Source organism: Bidens hawaiensis, unplaced genomic scaffold, assembly GCF_021521415.1.
Source record: "Bidens hawaiensis isolate Kalapana, Puna unplaced genomic scaffold, B.hawaiensis_p1.1 tig00002735_1, whole genome shotgun sequence".
Classification (NCBI taxonomy): Eukaryota; Viridiplantae; Streptophyta; class Magnoliopsida; order Asterales; family Asteraceae; genus Bidens; species Bidens hawaiensis.
Window position 1 is genome coordinate 2,706,894 of NW_027491147.1, and position 18,249 is coordinate 2,725,142.

The 18,249-nt window shown below is 39.7% G+C and overlaps 1 protein-coding gene and 2 pseudogenes across 2 annotated transcripts; 2 read left to right on the forward strand and 1 right to left on the reverse strand.

Annotated features, from left to right (window-relative positions):
- The first annotated feature begins 798 nt into the window (after positions 1 to 798).
- On the forward strand, positions 799 to 3,409 carry LOC143620929 (uncharacterized). The gene is made up of 2 exons (XM_077092499.1): positions 799 to 883; positions 2,916 to 3,409. The coding sequence occupies exons 1-2, from the start codon at positions 799 to 801 to the stop codon at positions 3,407 to 3,409; spliced, it is 579 nt and encodes a 192-aa protein (XP_076948614.1).
- A 2,857-nt stretch (positions 3,410 to 6,266) lies between these two features.
- LOC143620930 (secreted RxLR effector protein 161 pseudogene) lies at positions 6,267 to 8,347 on the forward strand (annotated as a pseudogene).
- A 130-nt stretch (positions 8,348 to 8,477) lies between these two features.
- On the reverse strand, positions 8,478 to 11,353 carry LOC143620904 (GDSL esterase/lipase At1g29660-like; annotated as a pseudogene). Its single transcript, XR_013151416.1, has 5 exons — positions 11,104 to 11,353; positions 9,647 to 9,771; positions 9,312 to 9,557; positions 8,866 to 9,103; positions 8,478 to 8,758 (listed from the first exon to the last, which is right to left on the reverse strand). The product of XR_013151416.1 is annotated as a GDSL esterase/lipase At1g29660-like (transcript).
- Positions 11,354 to 18,249: the final 6,896 nt, after the last annotated feature.

An 18,249-nucleotide genomic window follows, 5' to 3' on the forward strand; every position in this document is an offset into this window, starting at 1 on the left:
TGGCTCAATAATAGAGTACTCACTTTACTAATGAGATGTATGGGGTTCAAACATCACTATCACCAATTTATATAGGAGATATAATGGATCGATGACCCTAGCTTGCTAGGGTTCGAGTCCTGATCTCACCCAGTTTTACCGGCAGGGCCGTCTCCGAGAATTTATATGCCTCGGTCGAGCCGAAATAAAAATGCCCGTAAATGGGTTTTTTGTTTACTTTAAACAATTAAATTTTTAAGTGAGTTTACTTGGTTATGATTTAGGTTGTGTATAAAAAAAGGCTTAAAATTGTCTCAAGTTTGAGTATAACTTGCAACCTTTTGATTTGAACTCATACCCCTTTACCATTAGATCAACCTAGTTATTTTTTAATTAGAGTAAAACATTAAATATACATATATATATATATATATATATATATATATATATAAATTATGCCCCTGAAAATTAAGTGCCCCGGCCGGTCGCCCACATTGCCCTATGCCCGAGCCGCCCCTGTTTACCGGCTATACCTACACACACACACATATATAAGTATATACATACGTAAACGAAAGCTTTTAACAAGATTTGACAAGGGAAAATAAATTTTAAGATGTTGGTTTTAATAAAAATACTATTCATTTGATAATTAATATTAATTATATTTATTTATAAATCATTTAACACTCAATGATATATAATAAGTAAAATATAAAAATTGGATGTGGCTCAATGATAGAGCACTCACTTTACTAGTGAGAGATAGGAGATTCAAACATCACTTTCACCAATTTATTTGGGAGATATGAGGGATCGATGACCCTAGCTTACCAGGGTTCGAGTCATGATTTCACTCAGTTTTACCGGCTCCTCGCTGCCGTGCTATTTGGCTGGCGTGGAGGTGGGTTTTATCCGAGAAATCCCTCAATATGTGGACCGCTAGAGGCTTCGTCCGTCCGGACTCGTGGCCAGCTCGAGCTACCATTAGCCACTAGGGGCCTCGTACGAAATACCCAACGTTACTTAGTTGGTCGTTCCAAACAAAAAAATATCATACACCATAACTCATTCATCCATGTGTTTAATTCAACATTAAATATTTCTCATTTCCACTACTTGCTGTTATGGATCTTGTCTAAAGGTACACAGTTACTAGAATTTACAAATTTACACATATTTATAGTGACATGCTAACTAAAAACCCCCAAATTTCATATTTAGGTCATTTATACAACACCTCCATGTCTCGAAGTTCTGGTACTCCTTTTAAGTACATGATTAACTCTTTTAAGTAAACTATTTATAACACTTTTGACATATAAATACTATGATACTGTAAGAATAAATATATGGATATGTATATTTATGTATGGCCTACATGATCATTTATATTATAATAGATCAAAGTTAATTAAATTATACCTTATTATTATATTAGCTAGGTAATTGTTGATGGACCAAATTACCCTTTCTTGCTAATCAAGGGTTTTCCCTTGGATGTGTATAAATATGGAGAGACTAATTAACATCAGATAACTTAACCCCAAACCCTCACATCAGAAATCGTGAGCCTCTCTCCCTCTATATAATTCGGTTTTCTCAAGAACACTAATCCCCATCACTAATATACATCCTAAAGGGGAACTCGACCAAGCTGACTGTCATGTCGTCTGGATCATTCTCATCAGCCGTGGCATCTCTCTCTGCTGTAACAGGTATGTTTTAGTTATAGGTTTATCATAATATCCATGTTTTCTATTACATACATGAAGAATTGATCAACATGTGGTATCAAGAGTGATGTTGATTAATCAGTTCCTCATGTCTTCCATTAACTCAGGATCTAAACCGGAAGACATGGAATAAAACCTGATAAACCCTAACAGTTTTCGGTTTCATTAGTTCGTATTATTTATTTATCGTTTTGATTAAAATCCGAAAAATGATAAACCCTAACAGATTTTCATTTTTCTTATTAATTCGTTTTATGTTATTATCATTATTAAATTTGAAAATACACAAACCCTAAAATTTTTTCGGTTTTAAAAATCGCGTCTGATATAAATTGACAGTTTTCGAAATCTGGTAAATTAATGATTATTCGTGTTCATAACAGTTTTCGAAAATCTAGTATTATCTGGTTCAATATCTGGATTGTTATAATCAAATCTTGGATAAACAAACAATCCCTAATAATTCATATTAAACGTTATTAGCTGTTCATAAACTTATGGGTGTATGTGTTTAGGGCTAAAACAGTTTCCGGAGAACACTGACTTTCCGAAAAGACTAAAACCCGTAAACACATCAAACCAGAAAACTAATATCCCGAGACTAAATTTTTTTGTGAACAGTACCCTTAAGGGTTCGATCCGCGCTAATAGTTTGTTTGCTATTAACTAAACCAATGTTTTGTAAATACATAATATTCATATTAATTACTTTTACAAAACATATAAAAAGCTTAACTTGAATGAATGATAATGTTCACTTCTGCCCAAAGGTGATGTGATACATCTAACATATCATTCAAGTCTAAATACGAGCTATGTTAGTTTAGCTTAAACATGATTTAAATGTATGACTTCTGCCCAAAGGTGATGCGATACATCTATATCAAAGCAAAACTAACTCGTGCATAATTAAAATGGTTGTTTCACTTCTGCCCGAATGTGATGTGTTACAATTGTTTTGCACATATACTTAAGTAAAATTTAATTCTGCCCAAAGGTGATTTATCTTTTATTTAAGTAGAATTTTATTAATTACATTAATAATCTATTATTTTGATGTTAATAATAGATATTTATTATCACAGCTTCATAATTTAAATGGTTCTTATTTATGCCTGCATTAGTTTAAGTTTCCCCTAGTTCACTCTAAGTTTCTTCTAGTTTAGTATCTTAACATTCTCATATAAATTTCAATAATAGCTCCGAATGGCGGAATCACATCATTAACTGGAGATAACTTTGCTGCCTGGAAGGACTCTCTTATGCTTAATCTTGCCTTCCTGGATTTCGACTTTGCTCTAAACGAGGATCAACCTCCGGAACTAACCGTTAACAACACTAATGCTGAGCACTTACTTTTCGAAAAATGGAAGAGATGCAACCGCATGTCTCTAATGCTTATGAAAAACTCCATTAGCATGCCCATAAGAGGATCTATTCCAGACTCTGAAAATGCTAAAACCTATCTGGCTTCTATGGAGGAACAGATCAAGGGAACGTCTAAGGCACATGCTAGTACTCTTATTCTCAAACTGGTGACTACTAAGTACGATGGACGGAGTGGCATTCGTGGGCTCATTATGATGATGAACGACATGGCCCATAAGCTGAAGGGATTAGACATGGAGATCAGTGATGGTTTTCTGGTGCACTTCATCATGACCTCTCTTCCAGCTGCCTATGAAGCTTTCTAGATCAATTACAACACCCAGAAGGACAAATGGACTATGAGTGAGCTGATCGCTATGTGCGTGCAAGAGGAAGAGCGTATGAAGATGGACAAACCTGAAGTTGCTTACCTTGCCACCAGTTCCAAGAAAAGGAAGAACACTAATCCAAGAAAGGAGTTTGCTAAAGTTCAGAAGAATAATACAGGTGCCTCAACCAGCTCTCAGAACTCCACTGGAAAGCCTTTCTGCAAGTGTAAGAAGTACATTTATAAGCAGAAGGACTATTCAGACTTTAAGGAGTGGCTGGCTAAGAAAGGTAATGATCTCTTTATGATACTTGAGTCCTATAATTTAACTGTTCCTGCTAATACATGGTGGTTTGATTCTGGTTCTATGGTTCATGTAACCAATTCTACTCAGGGATTCCTTTCAATCCGGAAGCTGGAAAGGAACCAAAGAACACTAAGACTGGGGAATGATAAAGAACTTGAAGTCAAGGCTGTGGGAACTTTACAATTAATAATGAAAACTGGTTTATGTATTAAACTTTATGATACCTTATATATTCCTGAGATTACTCGGAATCTTGTATCAGGACCAAAGTTAGACATGGACGGTTTTGATGTTTCTCATGGTCGTGGCAAACTTACTATTTCTTTAAATTCTCAAGTATTTGGTTATGGCTTTTTGGATGGTGATCTTTATAGATTAGAACTAGATGATAATTTTTCTAAATCTTTGTTGTCATATATTATTAATGAATCGCTCACAACGATTAAAGAGAAACGAGACTTAGAGACTTCTTCTATGTTGTGGCATCAACGTTTAGGCCACATCTCACAAGACCGGTTAGCCCGCCTCGTGAAGAATGAAGTCTTACCACATCTCGATTTCACCGATTTTGGAACATGTGTCAAATGTCTTAAAGGCAAAATGACATCAGCAAATAAGAAAGGCGTCACTACGAGCTCTAATTTATTAGAACTCATTCATACTGATATTAGCGGTCCTTACCCCATTGCTGGCATAACCGGACATACTTCATTTATCACTTTCATTGATGATTATTCCCGATATATGTACTTGTATCTCATTAAAGAAAAATCTGAATCTGTAACAACTTTTAAAGATTATAAAACTGAAGTTGAAAAACAATTAGATCGTCAAATAAAATTTGTCAGATCAGATAGAGGAGGTGAATATTATGGAAGACATACTGATGTGGGTCAGGCCCCTGGTCCATTTTATGAGTTTTGTAAGGGCCATGGGATTGTGAACCAATATATCATGCCAGGTACTCCTCAACAAAATGGTGTCGCTGAACGGAGAAATCGAAGCCTTACGGATATGGTACGCAGTATGTTAGCCAACACTAATTTGCCTCTATTTCTCTGGACTGAAGCCTTAAAAGCAGCCGTTCATATACTCCATAGATTTCCTTCTAAATCTATCCCTAAAACTCCTTATGAACTTTGGACAGGTTGGAAACCGAGTCTTAATTATATGAAAGTATGGGGCTGTATTGCTGAAGCAAAACTTTATAACCCTTTCCTAAAGAAACTTGACCCTAAAACTGTTACCTGCTTCTTTACCGGGTATCCTGAAAATTCAAAGTGTTATCGTTTCTATTGTCCTTCCCATGTCACTCGTATTGTAGAAACCAAGTGTGCCGTGTTCCTGGAGGATTACAAGATCAGTGGGAGCAGTACTAACCCTTATGAAGAATTGCAAGAAATACAAGATGTGGGGGGAAACTCGTCGATTATTGTAACTCCGGCTATTCCTCTTGTACCCCGTGCAATTGAACCTTTTGCACCACCTTCTCCACACTCAGAACCTGTTATCACAGAAAATGAAGGCACATCAAACACTCAAAACCAAGACAATGCTGAACCCGCTAATCAACCCAGGAGGTCATCTAGGTCTAGAAGACCTACTAACTTTGATGATTATGTCACCTACCTGACTGAAGCTGACGCCGGAAAGCTTAATGATCCTATCTCTTATAATGAAGCCATGAGAAGTGATCAGTCTTCTGAATGGAATAAACCGATGATTGATGAGCTTGATTCCATGAGGAAAAATGACGTTTGGGATTTGGTAGAATTGCCCAACGGTGTCAAACCCGTAGGATGTAAATGGGTGTTCAAAACAAAACTTGATCCAAATGGGAACGTTGAACGCTATAAAGCGAGATTGGTTTCAAAGGGCTACACTCAGAAATAGGGAATTGATTATCAAGAGACTTTTTCACCTGTCTCTCGAAAGATTCATTAATGATCGTTATGGCCCTAGTAGCTCACTTTGATTTAGAGCTGCATCAGATGGACGTGAAAACCGCTTTCCTTAATGACACTTTAGACGAAGAGGTGTACATGAAGCAACCTGAAGGTTTTAAACCTGAAGGACAAGAACATTTAGTCTGTAAGCTCAAGAAGTCAATATATGGGTTGAAACAAGCATCACGTCAGTGGTACCTAAAGTTTGATGAAGTCATGAAGAAACAAGGTTTTGCAGAGAATCAAGTGGATCAATGCACCTACCTCAAAATGAGTGGGATTAAGTTTACTATACTTGTCCTTTACGTAGATGATATTCTATTGGCAAGTAATAGTTTAGACATGCTGCATGAGTCGAAGCGATTACTTTCGCATAACTTCGACATGAAGGATCTCGGAGATGCCTCTTATGTTATTCGCATCGAAATTCACCGAAACAGACACAGAGGGATCTTAGGATTATCTCAAAGGGCCTACATTGACCGTGTCCTTACTCGTTACAAAATGCAACATTGTAACCCAACTGCAGCTCTTGTAGTTAAAGGAGACATTTTCGGGGCATTCCAATGTCCAAAAACAGAGGTTGAAAAGGAGAAAATGAGATGATACCTTATGCATTAGTAGTCGGGAGCCTTATGTATGCACAAGTTTGTACTCATCCAGATATTGCTTATATTTCTAGAATGTTAGGCTGTTATCAAACTAATCCTGGCCTTGAACACTGGAAAGCAGCTAAGAAGGTGCTTCGATATCTTCAAAGGACGAAAGACTACAAACTGACTTATAGAAGAAGTGACAATTTAGAAGTGGTAGGTTATTCTGATTCTAACTTTGCGAAATGCAAAGATGACAAGAAGTCCACTTCGGGGTATATCTTTATGTTAGCAGGTGGGCCCATCTCATGGAGGAGTCATAAGCAACAGTTAACGACTACTTCCACTATGATGGCAGAATATATAGCTGTTTATAATGCTACCTGCTGTGGAATGTTGCTTAACAATCTGATATCCGGACTCAAATTAGTCAATTCTATTTCTAGACCATTGAAGCTTTATTGTGATAATTCAGCTGCCGTTAATTTCTCGAACAGTAACAGTTCGACTAGAGCTGGTTTATATCTTGATACAAAGTATTTGTTCGTGTGTGAACGAGTTGAGGAAAATAAGCTTTGTATTGAGTATATTAGTACACATAATATGCTAGCGGATCCGATGACTAAAGGTTTCCCACCTAAAGTTTTTGAAGAACATGTTGCTAATATGGGATTTATTGAAGACCTTATTTAATTGCATATTGTACTTATTTACATTTCATTTAATAACATTTCCTTGTATGTCTCTTAATATGTTCTGCATACGTAATGACATATAGACAAATTATTATACAAAACAAATATTTGAAGGGCTTACTTATATAATTTTGATCATAACTACTTAGGTTTTAAACAAGAACTGCAGTATGATTAATGGGGGTCTTGAGCTTATGTTCAATTCAATGACTGTATTTCTCTGCTCCAGTTTAAGTTTAAAGCTAAATTGAGTGTTAAAATCTGCAGACTAATCTAATGCTCGTAATAAATGATTATTTGACCAAGTGGAAGAATGTAAGAATAAATATATGGATATGTATATTTATGTATGGCCTACATGATCATTTATATTATAATAGATCAAAGTTAATTAAATTATACCTTATTATTATTATATTAGCTAGGTAATTGTTGATGGACCAAATTACCCTTTCTTGCTAATCAAGGGTTTCCCCTTGGATGTATATATATATGGAGAGACTAATTAACATCAGATAACTTAACCCTAAACCCTCACATCAGAAATCGTGAGCCTCTCTCCCTCTATATAATTCAGTTTTCTCAAGAACCCTAATCCCCATCACTAATATACATCCTAAAGGGGAACTTGACCAAGCTGACTGTCATGTCGTCTGGATCATTCTCATCAACCGTGGCCTCTCTCTCTGCTGTAACAGGTATGTTTTAGTTATAGGTTTATCATAATATCCATGTTTTCTATTACATACATGAAGAACTGATCAACAGATACTACAATTCTTCCTATAATTTCACTTCAGAGCAAAATCACACTTAAAACACTCAAATTTTCAACATAACCTCATTGTTCAGCCTTCAATAATGGGGTTTGTATAACATGCAAATCAATTTCTAATTACTCAAAACACAAAATCTTTTGAGCTTTTATACATGTAAAATCAATTAGCTCACACAAGAACTAAGAACCATAAATCGCTATAGCTAAATTTAATCATCTAAAAGCATTTTAATCAATACTATATAGGCTCACTTTGGGGTAAGTTTTTATTGATAAAAATATATTTTAAATCCCATCAAAATTGGGATGTTGCAAAATATTATGAATGATTTGACGACCAAATTGAACTTTTTATTTTTATTGTCATTTCGAGCCTGTTGCTAATCCGGTTTTCTGTTTTTAGTTTGCTTAATTAAAATCCACAAACCAGTTTATGTTGTTATTTTGTTTTTGCTACATTTTTCTAAAAAAATTGTGACTATGCTTGTGTCCCATTTGTTTTAGGTAGCAAATGTGAAGCCTATTTTGTTTCGGTTGCCAATTGGGTCGCTAATGTTAGCGGTTTTTTTGTGTTCGTCACAAATTGTTATGTTGCTTTTGCTACTTTCGTGACCTAAGCTACGAGAAATGGAGAAAAGTTTGTTACGAGAATACTATATATGTAACTCTATTTATGGAATTATGGATGTCCCATATGAAATAAAAACACATACTAAAAATTTATTAAAATCGCCATTACTATTTTTCTTATTTATCTTTCACATGAAGAATCACAAAACAGTATGTTATCATCATATGATTTCCTAATCTCTCCAAATGTTAAAGTTGAGCCAGATGACTAATATCATAAGGAGACGCGTCCATGGGAGAGAGGGCAGTATATGATCTTGATGCGACGAAATTATTGGCAAATTCTGAGGGATGAAAACCGTCATACCAAGAAGACGAAGCCCTAAGAGGGCAAGGCATTGAATTTGGAATGCATAGTCCATCTGATCCTACTTGACAACAAGGAACGTTTGGCATGGCTAGCAAATTATAAAAATTCATTTTAGTCACTAGTATCATGAATAATCTGTAATGTGTGTATCCAATATAAGACACTATATATACATTAAAATTTGTTACACTTTACCTTCTTGAGATGCAACAATAGCGGAAAAGTTGATGAAAGTGAACCTTGAATCAGATAAACCACTGTTAAGATCATCAACAAGAGGCTTAAGCCTGTCATTAAACATCTTAGTCACATTATTAATCGACTCAAAACATTGTTTCCCGTCAGTCCCAAACATTGCTATCTCAGCAGGCGTGTACCCTATCAGACCCAAACCGTAAACAACAATATTCCTAGCTCCCAATTTGTATAAAGCCTGTTGTATGTAAAAAAAAAGGTGAAAGAAAATGAAAAATAGAAATTAATATTCGGGGCTTTTAGATGAAAAAAAAGTTAACTATAAGCCAGAAAAGAATAAATATTACAAACGCATGCATGACAATACAAAAAAAATAAAAAAATTGCATGTGTAAACCGTTTACCACACCAAACATAAAAACAGGAAATTAAAACAGAATATTTACACTCAGTTTTCACGAGTATTGCCGACTGAGGATTGCTGCATATTGATCAGGCGTGTATATGCGGCTTGTGGGGAAATCGTTCGTCCTAAAGTAGTTGTTGACGTAATCGTCACTTCCTATATTTACTATGTAAATGCACCTTCTTATATATTCATTTGTAAAGGTTTTATTACGTTGCACAAGAGAAAGTTGTGAAACTATTGCGGCATGATTGGCTAGCTGCTTACTCAAGCTGATTCGATCACCCTGAAATAGATTAAGATAATCCAAACAAGTAGTTTAAATGTTATTCATATTATATTGTAACTAAAACATCATTACAAAAACTGATTTACCAAATTCCTTCCTGTTTCATCTCTAATACCACCACCAGCACTACCGTAGTTTACACCCTTGGTGATCTCTTCACGAGTTGCGGTGGCATACGGTGGAATGAAATTCGAAAAACCTAGAAGTTTACCTGAAATCAAAAAAAATGATTTTACTTTCACCAAATCTAAGTTAACTAATAAGTTGAAGCTTATGGTCCCATATTTAAGAGGCATTCAATTCATTTTTTTTATTTTGGGTTTTTCAGATTTTGATAAGTAGATCGAGCAAAGAAAAGAAACAATAAACTTAGGGCGCGTTCGTTTCACGTAATTTTTTTAAAGGAATTGGAATTGGAATTTGAATTTGAATTTGAATTGGAATTGGAATGGAATGAAATATTTGAAAATCCCTATCATGTGTTTGTTTGGTTAATATGTTATTGGAATTGGAATCTTCTCTATTCTATTCATCTCCCTTTAATCTACTAGCATATAATTAATAAAATAACAAAAAAAATTATAAAAAATCTAAAAATATAAATATCAAAAAATTAATTAAAAAATCAAAAAATTATTTCTAAAACAAATAAAAATAATAAAAAAAAACTAAAAATATATTAAATATATATAAAAAAAGTAAAAAATAATTTAAAAAAAGTGAAACTAATATAAAAAATCTAAAACTACTAAATAAATTTGAGAAAATAGTAAACAACAAATATATATATATATATATATATATATATATATATTATTAAAGTATAATAATAATAATAATAAACTCCTAAATCCTTAATCCCTAACCTACCACCAGATCTGACATTTTAAACCTAAGCTAATAATAATAATAATAATAATCGTCAGCTTTCAACCCTCCGAGCCCCAATCGCAACAGTACCATCACCAACCAAATAATAATAATAATAATAATAACAGCAAACAATAATATGTATTAATAATACATATTACTACAAAAGCCTAACCTGTAGTGGAAGAGATCGATGGTGGATGTAGACGAGCAAGACGGTGGTTCACGATGGAGGAGAACGATGATGGTTCACGGTGGTAAACGGAGGTGGATCATGGTGGTGGAGAGAAGGGGTGGAGAGTTGGTGAAGATGATAATATAAAAGAGGGCTATGTGTAGGGTTTATAACAAATTAACAATTTCTTAACATTCCTTCCAGTTTTGGTGGGATTTTAAAATCCTATCAAAATGGGATTTGATGGGATTCTCTTTCCATTCCAATTCTAGTTAATAGTGAAACGAACACAGGAATCTATGGGATTTAAAATCCCATTCCGCTCAATTCCATTGAATTTCGTGAAACGAACACGCCCTTAAGGTTTCTTTTCACTAAAAATCATTCCAATTGTGAATTTAGTATTTACCATTAAACATATAAGACGAACGAATGAAATTTCATAAATATATACTATAAAGAATAAAAGGCGTAGTTATCAAATTAAGAGAGACAAACCAATGACGTCTGGGACAGTAAGACCATTAGTGAATCTACCGGTAGCACCTTGTGGAAAATCAATCCCATAAGGTGGGTAATTAGCTTTTTTGGCTCTTAGAAATCTATTGTTATTGCCGTTATCAACCAAAGAGTCCCCAAAGATAAAGTAGCATGGGACTTGTGGTTCACCGGTGACAATACGTATTTGAAAATGCATTAAAGCTGAAATCATGAGGACACCAAACAATAAGCCGACCTTAAAAGCCATATTTGTTGTTGACTACAAACAGAGGGATATGAATTTTGAAATTTGAATGCAACATGCGTACTATTTATAGAAAATGAGAAGCATGGGAATACGATTTGAATAAAAAGAAACAAAATAGATGAAGAAGCGTGGATCGACTCACTGGTAGACGATCTACTTTCCTCGGGTGTGATTATACTATTTCACCGATGGTTTTTTTGGATCTGTGTTCTTCCACCTACAAAATGAACAGCACCGTCAACTTACCCCTCAGAAAGGGACAGAGGGGTCCTCTTTGGGGTAACCCTCCGGTGTGAGAATAAGTATTTGTGGAGAAGATAATAATATGTGTCCGTAAGGAAATCTGGAGAGTATTGCTTAATAGCTGAATACTCTATAATTTGATGTGATTGTATGTTACTGGCTGTAACTGTCTGTGATTGAATGTAATTGAATATGATTGAATGTGATATGATTGAGTTACTGGCTGTAACTGTGTGTTGTTGGATGATCTTTTCCTTGTGGAGTTGATGCTGTATTTATAGTGCTAGGGTTTCCACTGATTGGGTTCAGCCTTGTTGGCCTCCTCCAATTGCTCTGCGCCACGTGTCCTCTGGGACACCTGGTGCTTTCTCATTGGTTGTAATCACGTGGTAGCACATGTGTTATGCTGAGTTGTCCACCTTTCATTTGGCAGCTGTCAACATCAGCATATTCTTATTCCTTAAAAAGATACCTTCTGGAAGGTTGTCTGACGTGCACAATCAAGGTTGCCCTAATCCTGATTTGGATAAGGACGAGGTTGATTATGTGCATGTGTGATATGCGCCAATCCTGAGGATGCGCGAGGTCTTCTCTTTATTCTCACGCGCAGATGTTTCATGCGCAGATGTGATATGCACGAGCATGTGATATGCGCCGCGCGCCGATGCGTCGCGCGCATATGTAATATGCGTGAGCATATGTGATGCGCGAGCATATGTGTGCCTGAGCATATGATGCCTGAGCATGTGTGGTGCCTGGGCATATGATGCCTGAGCATGTGTGGTGCCTGGGCATATGATGCCTGAGCATGTGATATGCGCCATGCGCATAGGTTTTGGCTTTGTGCCTTCATAATGTCTTGATTTCAAGTCACTTGTCTGTATCTTTGTGGGTTGACCCGCCTCGCTCGGTGTTGAGGCGGGTACATACCTCTTCAAGCCCCCCCAGTCTAATGTGTGTCTTGTCTCGCGCGAGCGAGGCAAGATAGATATTAGACTTATTAGTTTGCTCTTTTAGTAGGGGTTTTGTCTTTTTCTTCTTATTATTCATCATTGCGCGAAATTCTATCCTTTTGGCTGCAAACGAATCGTCTCTGTACGTGGTTGGTTGTTGCTGACGTGGGTCAGTGATGGAGATGTGTCAGACCTTTCGTGTGCTCGAGGTGCTACAGTTGCCTTTCGTGTCCCCTCACATGCTGTCAGGGACACGTGTCGCGCTCGCGTTGGTCAGTTCCTGCGAGTGGTGGCGCGTGAACTCTGGCAGCAGCTGTAAAGTTTATTTTTGTGTCCCCTCACACAGTGTCAGGGACACGTGTCGCGCTCGCGTTGGTTTACACCTGCGAGTGGGGGCGCGTGAAGTCCGATCAGCACGAAATGTTCTCTCTCCTGGGCCTATAAAAGCCAGCCCTTAGAGTTTTTTTATCCTTCATCTTCTTGTTTATTCTTCTGAGCTTTTTTCTTTCTTTCCTTGTATTCCGATTACCCTTGTTCAGCTATCTGTTCTTCAGAAGTTTCCCTTGTTCGATTTTACAGTTGTATGTCTGATAGTTCAGATAATACAATCTCCCCCATCCATTGCCGTAGAAAATCATTAGTAATGTCTACATTGAAGAAGACCGGCAAGGGGAAGAAGGCTGCTGAGGGCTCATCGGAGGAGGTAGGGAGGACCAAGGCGGTGAAGAGGTGGAATGAAATCCCCTGCAAATTGAGGCAGGCTGATCTTGACAGCCTTATCGCCTCTCAGGGTTTTCCCACCCTGTTTGGCTGCATGTTGCCTGGGGCCGGGCAAACGGCGGCGGACCCGCCTACCGGCTATATATCCCTATATAGCCATTTTTTCACCCACTGCAACCTTCGTCTCCCGATGACAAGGTTTGTGGGTGCACTGCTTCAGTTTTATGGGATTCATATATCCCAAGTCCATCCGTTTGGACTTGTGCGCATGACTCACTTTGAGTTCATGTGCAAATCCCAGTGCGAGGAGCCCACCTCTCGGCGCTTTCAGTATTTTTACAAGCCCAAGATCCAAGATTCTTGGTTCTCATTTGTTCCTCGCAGTCAGAAGGTGAAGTGCTCCACTGTTTCATTCAAGAGCCTTCATGACTGGTCTGAGAGGTTCTTTTACATAAGGGCTGGTGTGATCCCCATCCGCATGACCATGCGCGCGATTTCTTCTGCGCCTGCGGATGTGGGTGTCCTCAAGAACCCAACTGGCGCCTGGGTTAATAAGCTGACCGCTGAACCATCCCCCGCCAAGAACATTTGTGAGGAGGCGCTGGTGGGGGTTGGTATGAGCAAGAGGTGGGCGGACAGCGCGCTTGAGCCCGTTATCCAAGTCGACGGGTTATGTAAGTTTTATCTCATTGCTTTACTTCTGCGCGAATATAATTCTTTTTGCTGAACTCATTTGACTTGTTTTGTGCAGTCACCAAGGAGTATATCCATGCTGCCTATGATGAGCACATGGAGGGTGGCTCCGTCGCGCTTGGCGCTGGGGAGGTTGGTTTCCCTGATCGCTTTGATGACATGTTCATCCCTGTTGATCTGGGATTTGTCTTCGACAGCGATGCGCCTGGTAAGCCTTTGTACTTATGCATTTTCCTTTATAATACCAAATTTTGCTAACACTTCTGTTGCGTGTATTGTAGATGCGCTGGAGAACTACGAGCTGGAGCTCGCGGGAGAGGAGGAGGAGGAGGAGGCGCCCCAACTAAAGCGTAAAGCTAAGGGGAAAACTGGCGCAGGGGCCAGTAAGAAACAGAAGAAAGATGTTGCCCCTGTTGTTCAGGATCCTCCTACTCGGGCGGGAGGATTTGGGAAAACCCAGGAGTTTACCACCAAGGTTTCCTTGTCTTCCCTGCCTCAAAAAGTGGGCAGACCTCCTGTCCATCTGAGGCATGGTGCCACTACCTCCTCCCTTCGCGCGGCTGAAACGCCCGCGACAGGTAAACTTTGCTTATCCTTTATGTTTCTATGAGCGCGATCCTTATAGGGTTACTAATGAATCTTGTCTTACTCAAATGTTTGTAGAGCCGGCGACAGCGCAACAAGATGCCGAGGCTGCGCCGGAGGTCGCTTCGAAGTCCCCCGTTTTACCCTCAAAGAAGGGTAGAATGGACTTCATGGCGATGTTTGCTGCGCGAACGGAGTTGCGCCAAGGTACGTATTGCGCCCTTATTTTCTGACTTTCTTTTAGATCTATTCATGAAACATTTCTTTTTGTTGATTTTTTCATAGAAGCCGTAGCTGGCGTACAAGCTTCTGGTGGCACTTCTGGCGCCGGTGCCAGCGTCGTTGGCTCCGCTCCTGCTCCTGCAAGCGATGAATCTCCCCTCATTGGCATTATTAAGGATCAGGAGGCCGTTTTGCGCGCCGACTTGGCGGCGTCGAGACCTCCCTCACCTCCACCTGCGCACAGCCCTCCCTGCGAGACCGATTTTGATTCTAGGTCTCAGGAGAAGAGGCCTATTTCAGAGGAGGGTGAGGAGTTTGAAGTTGAAGACTCCGCAGGCGCCCGCGCCAGCCCTGCAGCGCCACGACGTTTCGCGGCGGAGCCTTCTCGTGGGGCTGGCGCTGACTTTTCTGCTTCATCCCCGCAGGTATAGGTTAATTTTTGTTCCGCTGCGCGGACTTCCATCTTAGTGTTTTGATAACTTAGATAATTACTTTGCTTTTGCAGGAATCCGATCACATTTACCGCCCGAGATGGAATATTACTGAAGACAGCACCTTTCAGTCCATGGGTGTGTGTGCGGAATTCTGGGCTCATGCTGTGCCTCCATCTGAAAGGAGGTTCCAGGAGGACCGCGCTCGCGACGACCTGCTCAACGATCATATGTTTGCTGGGTCGGCCTTCATTGCTGCCTCCCAAGAGCTTCGCTCTGATTACGTTAAAGTATGTGATGCTCTTGCGGAAGCCAAGCAAGAGGCTAAGGTGTCTGCTTGGCATCTTTCTGATGCTCGCGAAAGAGCTGAGAAGCTCCAAGCAGAGCTCAGTGAGAACCGAGCCAGTGCCAACAGCGCCTTCGTGAAGCGCGGGCATGAGCTTCAAGCGGCGCGGGAGAAGCTGCAGGCGGCGGAGGCGGATGCGGCCAAGTACTCGCGCCGAGCGCGCGAGTTGGAGCTTGAGGCGGAGGCGCGTGACCAAGCTCTTGTCCAGTCCATAACTGAAAAATCATCACTGGAGAGTGAGGTTGCGCGCCTGAAGAGGGAGCTGGTGGCCGGCCTGGCCGATAAAGATGAAGCCCTGGCGACGGCAGCGTCTAGCCAGGAAGCACTTGATGCTGCGCGGGCGGAGAAGGAAGAAGTCCTGGCGGCAGCAGCGTCTGACAAAGAGGAGCTAAAAAAGACTAAGGAAACTGTTGAGTTATTAAACTCTCAGGTTCCTGCCCTCGAGACGTCTGTTGCTGGCCTCGCGCAGGATCGCCAATGGCTGATCTCACAGGGCATGACTCGTTGCGCTTACGCGATGAAATACTCAGGCGAGTTTCAGGCCCTGGTGATGGATTGCAACGCTGCCGCGCGCTTGGTGGGCCGAGCTGAAGGGTTCACGGATGGTTATGAATATGGCATGTTAAAGAAGAACCCATCCGAGTACCCTTATCAGAGCGACGCGGCCTGCGCGGAAATGGCCGCGATGGAGGAGAAATATATGCATACTCCCATTCCCATCCTTGCGCAGGTATTTTAACCTTAATGAGATTACCTTGACTTATTTTCTAAGTCTTTTTGTACTCATATTTTTGCTTATGATTTGCAGATATCCGCGCTTGCCGACCAGCCCGATCTCGTCGCGCTAAAGAAATTACTTGACGAGTGCGAAGGGGCTGGCGGCGGCGATGATGGCGCGGCGAATGCTGGCGTTGCTAGCGGCTCTGGCGTGGCCAAAGGATCCGCTCCTGAGACTGTCGTGTTCGAAGACTCCATTCAAGATGAACAACTTGACTATGGTCAGTTTGGAGATGATGAGGAGCAGGCTGCGCCAGATGCTGAGGGCGAGGATGAGGATGATGAAGAGGCTGATGTCAACGTGGAGACTTGAGAAGCCCTTCATGTTTTTTTTTTATTTGTAATTTGTATCTCATCTTGTAAACTTGTAAATTTCAATGCTTTTGAATGAAATTCTGTTTTTTCCTTCTTCGCATCTTGCGCATTCCCCATTGATCTCTTTATATCGCATGTTTGCTTGTTGAATATAAGATATGCTTGCACGTTGGAATAAGAACAAGGTTGTAAGGAATTTATTATACTTAACCCTTGTCATATTGTAAGTGATTTTGCCATATCTTGATTATGTTGACACGTGTGTTGGCGTTTTCATTATTCCTCTTTTGCGCGACGTTATCGCGCGTGTATGAAATTATGAGTTTTTTAGCCTTACGCGTCAATGTGTTACTCAGATATCCATTACAATTTTATGCACGACCTCGACCTGAGACCTTAACAACTATGTTTTGGCATTCGCTTTGCCTTAGTTGTGCTTAGGTATTTATGATCAGTCTGCGCAGCATGTAGGATGGATGTTGTGAGTGATTTGAGCTAAGGCTCACATTATTGGGCTAAGGCCCTGAGCTAAGGCTCATATTATTGGGCTAAGGCCCTGACGTTTTAGAGTTAAGACTCTTTAACGCGTTTGAGCTTGAAGCTCGCGCATGTATGTTTTACTTCGCTTTATTTCGTTTTGATGTCAATACAATGTTATCATATTGCTCAAAATCAATAAAGGGAAGTGTGAAACATGTATGCCAAAGGTGATAGAATTGGGCTAAGGCCCTGACGTTTTAGAGTTAAGACTCGTTAACGCGTTTGAGCTTGAAGCTCGCGCATGTATGTTTTACTTCGTTTTTATTTCGTTTTGATGTCAATACAATGTTGTCATATTGCTCAAAACTAATAAAGGGAAGTGTGAAACATGTATGCCAAAGGTAATAGAATCCACATTAAGAGAAACTAGCGCGTATCATTATTCATAATGGCCTAAAAAGCCTTGATTACAAACTTGATATTTTTACATGAAACATTTTCTAAGCTGTGCTGCGTTCCATGCGCGCGGGATCTTCTTTCCATTCAAATCTTTTAAGGTGTATGCGCCTTTTCCCAATTCTTCCAAGACTTGATAAGGTCCCTCCCAATTGGGGGACATTTTTCCCGGGGGTATCGCGCGGCTTGCTTCATTGTTTCGAAGGACAAAATCATTTTTCTTGAAGTGGCATTCTTTCACGCGCTGGTTGTAATATTTTTCCAGTTTTTTCTTGTATTTGGCTTCACTGATGATAGCCGCCTCTCTGCGCCCTTCAAGTAAGTTGAGATTCAACCTTCTTTCGCACTCATTATCAATCTTGCTCATCATGAGCACTCTATGGGAGGGGCATCCAACTTCTGCTGGAATCATTGCCTCTGTTCCATAGGTTAGGCTGAATGGGGATTCGCCATTGCTTGTTTTGCTTAATGTCCTGTGTGCCCACAGGACATTAGGTAGCTCTTCGACCCAAGAATGGGATTCTCCCTCCAACCTTTTCTTCAGCCCATTTAACAAGCTTTGGTTCGCGCGTTCCACTTGTCCATTCCCCTGAGGGTGATAAACTGAAGTGAAAATTTGGTTGATGCGCAATTCCTTGAGCCAGCTGGATATCTTCTTGTCAGTGAATTGCTTGC

Excerpts from the sequence above, each read along its gene's own strand:
- LOC143620929 (XM_077092499.1), top strand. The coding sequence starts at position 799 with ATGACCCTAGCTTACCAGGGTTCGAGTCATGATTTCACTCAGTTTTAC. Across the intron at positions 884-2,915 it reads GCTATTTGGCTGGCGTGGAG|CTCCGAATGGCGGAATCACA; the intron begins GTGGGTTTTATC and ends TTTCAATAATAG.